The 12459-nt window shown below is 40.8% G+C and overlaps 1 protein-coding gene across 5 annotated transcripts in view; it reads right to left on the bottom strand.

Annotated features, from left to right (window-relative positions):
* Nucleotides 1-12459, bottom strand: part of arb2a (ARB2 cotranscriptional regulator A) — a 503242-nt gene that overhangs the window by 466437 nt on the left and 24346 nt on the right. For all 5 annotated transcript variants that reach the window (XM_061906255.1, XM_061906252.1, XM_061906253.1 and 2 more), the window contains exon 4: nt 614-714. In XM_061906255.1, the coding sequence (XP_061762239.1) occupies nt 614-714 (101 nt within the window). The remainder of the gene's footprint in view (nt 1-613; nt 715-12459) is intronic.

The following is a 12459-nucleotide window of genomic DNA, read 5'->3' as shown; positions in this document are numbered from 1 at the left end:
TGTAAGCCACTGTGACACTATTGTTCTTTTTTTTAAAATGTTTATAAATGTCTAATGATAATGTCAATGAGGGATTTTTAATCACTGCTATGATGAAATTATAACTAATATTGATACTGTTGTTGATAATATTAATTTTTGTTTAACTACTTTTGGTTTGTTCTGTGTCGTGTTTGTGTCTCCTCAATTGATCTGTTAATTGCAGTTCTGGGTGTTGCTGGGTCAGGTTTGTTTTTTAAATTGGATTGCATTGTTATGGTATTGCTGTGTATTGTTTTGTTGGATTGATTTAAAAAAAAAAAAAATACTTAAAAAAAATATTTAAAAAATCTATTTTTTAAAAATGAGAATCGATTCTGAATCGCACAACGGGAGAATCGCGATTCAAATTTGAATCGATTTTTTCCTACACCCCTAGTACTTAGTTAACAGTGCATGACATCCAGGAAGGAGAGAGAGACACACATACTGGTGCTTAAATGTATTGTTCATCTCTTATCAAAAGTTTTGTTTGATTGAACCACAGCACATGCCATGTTGTTGGTTGTTATCATATCAAACCTGCATAGATAGACAATGCAAAGTTTTTAGGACCTATATTTTTTTTGCCTACCTCGCCGAGAGCTTCATAACGTTTCTGGTTCCAGCGGTGGAGATCTTCTCTTATGTTGAACATAAAAGGTTCTCGTGTCTTTATGTGCCGTAGCTGTCCGTCTGTGGGAGGAAAAAGAATGTGTACAGGAGTTTGGAATTATAATTCAAACATGACCAACAATACCAACTAAATGTGGCAATTCCTTAAGGAATTGTGTGTAAATGCTCCAATGCTGAAGTTGAACTGAAATGCTGACATAATTCTTTCTAATTCTTGTTTTATGTAGAGCTTCAGTCGTTCAACAGTCCGGGGTCTCCGCTGTCGTATTGCGCCACACATTTTCAATGGTAAACAGGTCTGGAGTGCAGGCCAAGAAAGTACCCACACTCTTTTTTTACGAAGCCACACTGTTGTAACACGTGCTGAATGTGGCTATGCATTGTCTTGCTGAAATAAGCAGGGGCGTCCATGAAAAAGACGGCACTTAGATAGTAGCAGAAAATGTTCCAAAGCCTGTAAGTACATTTCAGCATTAATGGTGCCTTCACAGATGTGTAAGTTACCCATGCCTTAGGCAATAATGCACCCCCATACCATCACAGATACTGGCTTTTGAACTTTGCGTCATTAACAGTCAGCTTCCCCATTGGTCCGGATGACACAATGTCGGATATTTCCAAAAATAATTTGAAATGTGGACTCGTCAGACCACAGAACACTTTTCCACTTTGCATCAGTCCATCTTAGATGATCTCAGGCACAGAAAAGCCGGAGGCGTTTCTGGATGTTGTTGATAAATGGCTTTTGCTTTGCATAGTAGAGCTTTAACTTGCACTTACAGATGTAGCGACAAACTGTATTTAGTGTCAGAGGTTTACTGTAGTGTTCCTGAGCCCATGTGGTGATATTCTTTAGAGATTGATGTCGGTTCTTGATACAGTGCCGTCTGAGGGATCGAAGGTCACGGTCATTTAATGTTGGTTTCCGGCCATGCTGTTTGCTTACGTGGAGTGATTTCTCCAGATTCACTGAACCTTTTGATTATATTATGGACCGTAGATGTTGAAATCCCTAAACTTCTAGCAATTATACTTAGAGAAACGCTGTTCTTAAATTGTTTGTCTATTTGCAAGCAGTTGTGGACAAAGGGCGTACCTCGCCCCATCCTTTCTTGTGAAAGACTGAGCATTTTTTGGGAAGCGGTTTTTATACCCAATCATGGCACCCACCTGTTCCCAATTAGCCTGCACACCTGTGGGATGTTCCAAATGTTTGATGAGCATTCCTAAACTTTATCAGTATTTTTTGCCACCTTTCCCAACTTCTTAGACACGCATCAAATTCTAAAGTTAATTATTATTTGCAAAAAAAGTTTGATTATCAAATATGTTGTCCTTGTAGCATATTCAACTGAATATGGGTTGAAAATTATTTGCAAATCATTGCATTCCGTTTTTATTTACATCTAATACAATTTCCCAACTCATATGGAAACTGGGTTTGAAGTAAGACTGTAAGAATAGTTTGAATGATGAAAAGCTGACGCTGGACTGAAAGGCTAATGGAATGTAGGATGAATGTAGAAATGGTTGAAATGTTGAAATTACTTCAACGCTGTAATAGTTTGAATATTGGAATGGTTTGAATGTTGAAGAGTTTGAATTTCTACCGAAACCGGAATTTGGTTTGGAACTTGGGAAAGTGTTAGTTTGAATGTCTAAGATGAGTGGAATGTGTTGATGTTGGAATGGTTTGAAAATATTGAAAAATGTGGGAATTGTGCAACTTGGAAAAATGTCCCATTAATTTCAATGGGAACTTCCTGGAAATTTGAGAAAAGCAGGAATAAAAACAATTGATTTGGAGAAAGAATGTCCTGACTGAGCTGAATTGGTTGGTGTTGGAATTGTTGAAATGTGTCAAGAAATGTAGAATTAGTAACCGTTTTTAATTGAAAAATTCCTGGAATTTTGGGAAAAGCAGGAATTTTTCTAGTTCCTTAATCAACTTGGTTTTTGTCTTTAACATAAGGAGTGTTTTGACGGTGGAACGGTTGAAATGGGTTGAAAAATGTGAAAGGAGTAGTCAAACTTGAGAAGGGTGGAAATAGGTTACCAAAAAACGGGAATTCCTGGAAATGTGTTGAATGTGGAAAAATGGTAGTTTGGATGTCCAGGATGAGTTGAATGGCTTGAAGGTGGAATGGTCTTGAAGCGGTTGAAGAACGTGGGAATTGTGGAAGTTAGAAAAATGACCAATTCATTTTGAATGGGGAAAATGGAAAAAAAAGGAATTATGGGAAATCTGGGAATGTTTTTTAGAATTTGGAACGGCTTGAATCAGATGGAAAATGTGGAAATTGTGGAACTTTGAAGAATGTTGCTTCAGAACATTTCTGAAAAATTAGGAATTTTGGGAAAAGTGGGAATTTTTTTGAGAAATGTAAAAAACTTGAATTTTCTGAATGAGATTAAATGGTTGGTGTTTAAATTTTTCAAATCGGTCGAGAAATGTTGGAAGTAGTAACATAATGAATTGAGAAACGGTATTACAGAATTCCTGGAATTTCGGGAAATCCAAGAATTCTTCCAGTTCAAAAACAACTTATTTTGTTGTCCTGATGAAGAGAAATGTTTTAAAGTTGAAGTTAAGGTACCAATTATCGTCACACACATTAGGTGCGGGGAAATTATCCTCTGCAATTGACCCATCCCCACAGGGGAGCAGTGAGCCAGGGGTAGGGAACCTATGGCTCGAGAGCCAGATGTGGCTCTTTTGATGACTGCATCTGGCTCTCAGATAAATCTTAGCTGACATTGCTTAACACGATAAATAATGAATAATTCCGCTGGTAATCACAATGTTAAAAATAATGTTCAAAATATAAAACATTCTCACGCATTTTAATCCATCCATCCGTTTTCTACCGCACCTGTTCAAGAAATAATAATGTTATTAAAAATAATTAGAGACTTGTTACACTCTAAAAATGTTGGTTTTACTTAAAAATGCACACATTTAGTTGTATTCAGTGTTACAAAAATATGATATTGCTCTCACGGAAATACATTTTAAAATATTTGGCTTTAATGGCTCTCTCAGCCAAAAAGGTTCCCGACACCTGCTCTAGGCAGACACTGAGCAGGTATTTGATGGTGGAAAGGTTGAAATGCGTTGAAAATGTGGAAGGAGTAGTTGCCAGAAAAATGGGTGAAAAATAGGGCTTTAGAAAAGCAGAATTTATGCAAATTCCTGGAATTTGTTTAACTTGAAAAGATGATTGATTGAATTTCCAGAAAGGTGCAATATTTTGATGGTGGAGTGGTTTGAATAGGTTGAAAAATGTGGAAATGGTGAAAGTTTAAAAAATCGCCAATTCATTTTGAATAGGAAAAAGGTCCCGGAAAACCTGGAATTCTGGGAGATCTGGGAATTTTGGGAATTTGTCAGGGAAAAGCCCGCAATTCCCAAATAGGCTGAACAGTTGGTATTTGAAATTGAATTGGGTAAAAAATGTAGAAGTAGAGCTCGCCAAAATCTGGAGAAGAAGAAGAATAAGGTTAGGTTGAAGAATAAATTCTTATTGCGTGAATGCTCTAAAGCAGGGGTGTCAAACAAGTTTTAGATCGGGGGCCACGTGGAGAAAAATCTATTCCTAAATGGGCCAGACTGGTAAAATCCCTGCACGATAACTTAAGAATAAAGACACATTCAGATTATTTTCTGTGTTTAAAAATAGAAGATGCATATTCTAAAAATGTACAAATCATATTGTTGTTGTTTTTTTACACTTACATGTTGTGGTTGATAATATTTTATCTTTATTTGTTGTTATTTATATTTTCTGAATGAATGATGTGATAATGTTCACCAGTCAACTCAATCGTGTTCATTTTCAATCTATCACGATAAAAAAATATCAAAATCAAATTACAGTATGCCATGTATGTAGTTTGATAATTTTCCTCGATTGATGGACTAACATCATGTGATTTATTTTGTACATATCTACAGCAGGGGTCGCCAACCTTTACCACTCAAAGAGCCATTTTGACCCGTTTCACAAAATGAAGAAAATTGTGGTAGAAACAAGACTGTTTTGAAATTTAAAATGAAATAACACAGCGTACAAAGTTTTGTTTTGCTTTGTGCTATGTATTAACCAGGGGTCTCAGACACGCGGGCCGCACCTTAATATGGAAATGTAATATTAGTGCGAGTTTTATTTGAATGCCGCTTGACAACATCACATTTGCCAACCATCTCAATTTTTCTGGAAGACTACCGAGTTTCAGAGCAACCTTTCTCTCAACTGTCTGCTAATTTTCACCCAAACAACAATAATAAGGGTGTGTTATGATGACAATCCATTTAGCACCCTACACAACCGTAACAAAAAGCTTACCAGACCATTCTCATGTTTTATGAGGCTTCTGCAGACACACAAAAGCGGCTACAAGGCATACTTACTCAACAGCCATACAGGTTACACTGAGGGTTGTGATGTAAAGAACTTTAACACACTTACTACTATGCGCCAAACTGTGAACCCACACCAAACAAGAATGACAAAGACATTTCGGGAGAACATCCATTTGTTATGTTGCGTTTATAATGTGTTACAATGCAGATGTTCTCCCGAAATGTGTTTTTCATTCTTGTTCTGTGTGGGTTCACACTGTGGCGCATATTAGTAAGGGTGCTAAAGTTGTTTATATCACAACCCTCAGTGTAACCTGTATGGCTGTTGAACAACTATGCCTTGTAGTCGCTTGTGCGTTGAGTCAGCTGCTGCACACTAGATGGGGCCGGCTGTCACTCAGATATCACAGTATTAAAGCGGACGCTACGTCATGGTCGAGAAGAGGTTTAAGGCATTGCCATCCTGGCACGGCCTCAGTATTGTTGTCCAGGTGAAAATCTGAGAATGTTATCCTGGGGAGATTTCTGGGAGAGGCAATGAAATTTGGAAAACCTCCCGGTAAAATGGGGCGGTCGGCAAGTACGCAGCTGAGCCACATCAGAGTGATCCAAGAGCTGCATGCGGCTCCGGAGCCGCGGGTTCTACAGAGATACAAAGAATTGCTATTGCAACCTCCAGTAGGCACATGTAGAAGAGCTGTTTCAATCAATCAATCAATGTTTACTTATATAGCCCTAAATCACTAGTGTCTCAAAGGGCTGCACAAACCACCACGACATCCTCGGTAGGCCCATATAAGGGCAAGGAAAACTCACACCCAGTGGGACATTGGTGACAATTATGACCCAGTGGGACGTCGGTGACAATGATGACTATGAGAACCTTAGAGAGGAGGAAAGCAATGGATGTCGAGCGGATCTAACAGGATACTGTGAAATTTCAATCCACAATGGATACAACACAGTCGCGAGAGTCCAGTCCAAAGAGGATCCAAGACACAGCAGCGAGAGTCCCGTTCACAGCGGAGCCAGCAGGAAACCATCCCAAGCGTAGGCGGACCAGCAGCGCAGAGATGTCCCCAGCCGATACACAGGCGAGCAGTACATGGCCACCGGATCGGACCGGACCCCCTCCACACGGGAGAGTGGGACATAGAAGAAAAAGAAAAGAAACGGCAGATCAACTGGTCTAAAAAGGAGGTCTATTTAAAGGCTAGAGTATACAAATGAGTTTTAAGGTGAGACTTAAATGCTTCTACTGAGGTGGCATCGCGAACTGTTACCGGGAGGGTATTCCAGAGTACTGGAGCCCGAACGGAAAATGCTCTATAGCCCGCAGACTTTTTTTGGGCTTTGGGAATCACTAATAAGCCGGAGTCCTTTGAACGCAGATTTCTTGCCGGGACATATGGTACAATACAATCGGCAAGATAAGATGGAGCTAGACCGTGTAGTATTTCATACGTAAGTAGTAAAACCTTAAAGTCACATCTTAAGTGCACAGGAAGCCAGTGCAGGTGAGCCAGTACAGGCGTAATGTGATCAAACTTTCTTGTTCTTGTCAAAAGTCTAGCAGCCACATTTTATACCAACTGTAATCTTTTAATGGTAGACATGGGGAGACCCGAAAATAATACGTTACAGTAGTCGAGGCGAGACGTAACAAACGCATGGATAATGATCTCAGCGTCTTTAGTGGACAGAATGGAGCGAATTTTAGCGATGTTACGGAGATGAAAGAAGGCCGTTTTAGTAACGCTTTTAATGTGTGCCTCAAAGGAGAGAGTTGGGTCGAAGATAATACCCAGATTCTTTACCGTGTCGCCTTGTTTAATTGTTTGGTTGTCAAATGTTAGAGTTGTATTATTAAATAGAGTTCGGTGTCTAGCAGGACCGATAATCAGCATTTCCGTTTTTTTGGCGTTGAGTTGCAAAAAGTTAGCGGACATCCATTGTTTAATTTCATTAAGACACGCCTCCAGCTGACTACAATCCGGCATGTTGGTCAGCTTTAGGGGCATGTAGAGTTGGGTGTCATCAGCATAACAGTGAAAGCTAATACCGTATTTGCGTATGATGTCACCTAGCGGCAGCATGTAGATGCTGAAGAGTGCAGGGCCAAGGACCGAACCCTGGGGAACTCCACATGTTACCTTAACGTAGTCCGAGGTCACATTGTTATGGGAGACACACTGCATCCTATCAGTAAGATAAGAGTTAAACCAAGACAGGGCTAAGTCTGACATACCAATTCGTGTTTTGATACGTTCTAATAAAATATTATGATCGACGGTATCGAAAGCAGCGCTAAGATCGAGGAGCAGCAACATAGATGACGCATCAGAATCCATCGTTAGCAATAGATCATTAGTCAGTTTTGCGAGGGCTGTCTCCGTGGAGTGATTTGCCCTGAAACCGGATTGAAAGGTTTCACATAGATTGTTAGACGCTAAGTGTTCATTTAACTGCTCCGCAACAATTTTTTCAAGGATTTTTGAAATAAAGGGAAGGTGAGACACCGGTCGGTAATTTACCATGAGGTCAGGATCGAGGTTAGGTCTTTTAAGAAGAGGATGAATAACCGCTTTTTTGAATGCTAGGGGAACAGTGCCCGAGGAGAGTGATAAGTTTATAATATTTAGCACTGATGGACCTAATAATACAAAGAGCTCCTTGATCAGTTTCCCAGGAAGAGGGTCAAGTAAACATGTTGTCTGTTTTATTCCATTTACACGTTGTAACAATTCCTCTAATGTTATTTCCTCAAAACGAGAGAAACTATTTTGGAGGGCAGTATCCGCCGTATATACAATCGTGTCAGTGTTAATAGAACCCCGTTGTAGCTGGGACGCATTGTCTTTAATCTCCTTTCTAATGACTTCAATTTTCTTACTAAAGAATTGCATAAAGTCATCAGCTGAGTGGGTTGAGTTACTGGAAGGAGTCCCTTGTTGGGTTAGCGATGCTACCGTACTAAACAAAAATTTAGGATCGTTTTTATTACGGTGGATGAGATTTGAGTAATATTTAATTTTTGGTAAGGTAAGCATGTGTTTATAAGTTATTAAACCATCACTCCATGCTTGATGGTGCACCTCAAGTTTAGTCGTGCGCCATTTGCGTTCCAGCTTTCTACATAATAATTTCTGAGCTCTAGTTTCTTCTGTAAACCACGGGGTGCGCTTTTTTGGAGCCTTTTTTAACTTTAGCGGTGCTATGTTATCAATGGTTTCGCGCAGGGCGTCGTTAAAGTTGTTAGTGAGGTTATCAATAGAGCCCACATACTTTGGGAATGGTGCCATTACCGAGGGCAGTAGGTCAGCAAGAGTTGTCGTTGTGGCTGTATTAATGTTGCGGCTGCTATAGCAGTTATTATTATTATTAGTTTGACGAACATGCGTCTGAACCTCGAATTTTATAAGGTAATGATCGGACAATACTTCAGTATACGGGAGTATCGTAACTTTGGAAACGGTGATGCCCCTGACAAGCACTAGGTCTATCGTATTACCGTTGCGATGCGTGGGTTCATTTATTATTTGTGTGAGACCACAGCTATCAATTACAGTCTGGAGCGCTACGCACGGTGGGTCCGATGGGGTATTCATATGGATATTAAAGTCCCCCATTATGATTATATTATCGGCGTGTGTCACTAGATCAGCAACGAACTCTGAGAATTCATTAATAAAGTCCGAATAGGGCCCTGGGGGGCGGTAGATAACAGCCAGGTGTAGAGGCAGCGGTGTGACAGACCTCATAGTAAGCACCTCAAACGATTTATATTTATTATTTATGTTAGGACTAAGGTTAAAGTTTTCGTTGTATATTAGTGCGACCCCCCCACTCCTTTTGAGCGGACGGGCAATATGCGCATGTGTAAAGTTAGGAGGACATGCCTCATTTAGCGCAAAAAAGTCGTTTGGTTTAAGCCAGGTTTCGCTGAGACCGATGACGTTAAGATTGTTGTCTCTGATAATATCATTAACTAACAACGTTTTAGGAGACAATGATCTTATGTTTAAAAAACCTATATTATAGGTAGTGGGCTGTTTTAGGGAGTTTTTGATCAAATTATCTGTAGTAGCAATATTAATAATGTTGTGTTTATTATGCCCGGTGCATTTAGTATAGTTACGACCATATCTAGGAATTGATACGACAGGAATTTTCCGATTGTTTGTTTGTTGCTTTGATAAACTGCACGCATCATGGTTAGCCACCTCAGTAACGGGGATTTTCCGATTGTTTGTTTGTTGCTTTGATAAACTGCACGCATCATAGTTAGCCACCTCAGTAACGGGGATTTTCCGATTGTTTGTTTGTTGCTTTGATAAACTGCACGCATCATAGTTAGCCACCTCAGTAAAACACATGTCCAACTCTGAAACACTCAAAGCAGAAAAAACTTGTTCTAATTTAACTGACTCCTTACCCAGACCAGTAGTCTCGCATTTTCCATCTAAATCCGTCTTCGGGATGGAGGAAAGTGGTGTTCTGTGGGGATTAGCCTTCTGCTTTGTTTTTAGCCCCGCTCGGCATCCGCGTTTCCGATCACACCGCTGGCGTCCGCTCCGTAGACGGCCCCCGCTGCTACTAGACTCCCCTGCTTCACAGGCCGCTGGATGTAGCCGCCGATGTATTCCCATGCTAGTTAGCAAGTCTAGCACGCAAGTGTCTATCAGTCCAAAACGGCCCGATATGTCCACATCCAGAAGTGTCTGACGGTCGTACGTGATCACGGAGTGACCACGATGCGAGCCAGCCATAAAGTTTGAGGAATTGTCCGGTATTTCTGCCAAATGTTCCATCTTTAGCAGGAGCTCCTCGAGAGCGTGTTTCTTTCATTCAAAAATTTCAGGTTTGTATACTTAGCAAACTCATCCTGCGGGCCGGATAAAAACATTTGACACCCCTGCTTTAGAGCATTCACACAATAATAATAATAATAATAATATATAGATGAATTTTGGTGTAGAAAACTTGCTTTTGAGCATTCATTCAACTATGCTCATTTCCTCAAGTATGCATTTACTGAACTGCAGACAATAGCAGGCACAGGTCAGAACCGGTTTTTGGTGTTTATTTAATAATTAAGTAAAAAAGACAACCAACAATAACTAAGGCACAGTGCCTATTACAGCAGAGGCCACTGTACCACAATACTCATGGAATGTCACACACATTAGACCCATGAAATCCAGTCAAATTATGTGGGAACTGCTCTTCTTGGATAAATCTGCCACGATTAGTTTGACCACTATGGTGAAAAAAATGTGTTTATGATAATGTATGACTCATACCTATTTAGGGAATTTGAAGGAGGATCCAAGTTTTGTTTAAAGTAAAATATAAGTCAGGAAATGTTCCCGTAAAAGGAGAAAATATATTTGTTAATGCTCTTTTGGCAAACATTTGTCCTTGTGTAGCTGTGGAATCCCAATGTTTATGCCTCAGCACCGAGGCCATCAATCCCCCGGCTGACACTGCAACACAATAAAAGACTAAGCAGTACTAAATTAAATTTTGACCTTTATGACTGCAAAAGTTGTACAAGCTAAACCACTAAAACGTATGCATATGCAACCCAAATAGCCAGAGGGCCCTCATACTTTATAGACGAAAACAAATATATAAGCTGTTCCTCACCGGCTGCTAAATTGCCACTATTTTTAACGTGATAAACCTTACAATGCAAAATTCAACACGAGTATCACAGCACCTGCTTCATAAGTAAGTTGTTAAACAACCCCAAATCCTAATCTTGGTGTGTCATCATGTCGCATTAAAAAACAGACCTGTGCCTGTAAGGAGGAGGAGAGTGGTGAGAAGTTAGGATAAAGGCAGTGTGCACTAAAGTACCTTGAAGAAAATCAATTATGCATTCATGGAGGAGAGAGGATCTAAACACCACCGCCTAAGAAAAGCACGAGGACCTTTAATGAAATCCTACAATGGGGAAACGCATGCGTGTGTGTGTGTGTGTGTGTGTGTGTGTGTGTGTGTGTGTGTGTGTGTGTGTGTGTGTGTGTGTGTGTGTGTGTGTGTGTGTGTGTGTGTGCGCGCGTTCGTTCTAGTGTTTTTGTATGTCTACGCTTCTTGAGACATCAACAAGGAAAAGTACCTTCCATATGAGGACCGGTGAACAAGTTAGGACCGAAATCATGGTCCCAATACGAAAAACCATTACATCTAATAGAGAGTGTCTCATTTGCACCCCTGGTGGTGAAATCTAAAGACCAACATCCATCCCATCCATTTTCTACCGCTTATTCCCTTTCGGGGTCGCGGGGGGCGCTGGCGCCTATCTCAGCTACAATCGGGCGGAAGGCGGGGTACACCCTGGACAAGTCGCCACCTCATCGCAGGGCCAACACAGATAGACAGACAACATTCACACTCACATTCAATACCAACTAAATGTGGTAAAGGAGGGATTTTTCAAATTGTCTGTGTGTTGGTTTTAAAAGTGCTCCACCTCTGGTCAACATATGAAATAAAAAGTGTGTGTCAGAAATTAAAATGCGCCCCCTCTGGCCAAAATTATTTTTTTTAAAAATGAAACTAATATGTGTATAGACACATACTGTAATACCTTGAAGTAAATAATGAAGATTAAAAACCAATTACTGTCATGTCTTGGTGATCATGTTTTGTTAAGTTGTGTTAGTCTCTGTCATGTTGGGGGGGTCTCAGCTTGTTGCGGGGTCGTTCTCCCAGGAAGGCAGACGGACTACATGGCGTACAGGTAAAAACATGATTTAATTGTGACTAAAAAACGTACAAACAAAAAGCGCTAACTGTGGAGGCACAACTTGACTAAAGAAACGAAACTAACACTAAAATAAACTATGAACATAACGCAAACAACACTTACCGTGGCTTGAACAGAACAGCATGAACTTTGGCATGAAAAAAAGAGTATGACTTGCTGTGTTTGTTCCATGCTCTGTTCTTGCCACAGTAAGTCATACTCGTTTTTCATGCCAAAGTTCTTTTTATAAAATGATGACTTGTCTCATAAATTTGCCAAGTACAATTCCGATTATTATCATAATATTGCTCCTCTCTGAGCTGCCACCTTATCGTGGTAAAGGAGTTTGCGTGTCCCAATGATCCTAGGAGCCATGTTGTCCGGGGGCTTTATGCCCCCTGATAGGGTCTCCCAAGGCAAGCAGGTCCTAGGTGAGGGATCAGACAAAGAGCAGCTCGAAGACCTTTATGAAGAAGAAAAATCATGGACCCAGATTTCCCTCGCCCGGACGCGGGTCACCGGGGCCCCCCTCTGGAGCCAGGCCCGGAGGTGGGGCACAATGGCGAGCGCCTGGTGGCCAGGCCTGTTCCCATGGGGCCCAGCCGGGCCCCGCCCGAAGAGGCAACGTGGGTCACCCCTCCAATGGGCTCACCACCCATAGCAGGGACCATAGAGGTCGGGTGCGATG

Source organism: Nerophis ophidion, linkage group LG07 (assembly GCF_033978795.1).
Source record: "Nerophis ophidion isolate RoL-2023_Sa linkage group LG07, RoL_Noph_v1.0, whole genome shotgun sequence".
NCBI lineage: Eukaryota > Metazoa > Chordata > Actinopteri > Syngnathiformes > Syngnathidae > Nerophis > Nerophis ophidion.
The sequence above is the reverse complement of the archived record's forward strand: the minus strand, read 5'-3'. Positions and strand labels throughout refer to the sequence as shown.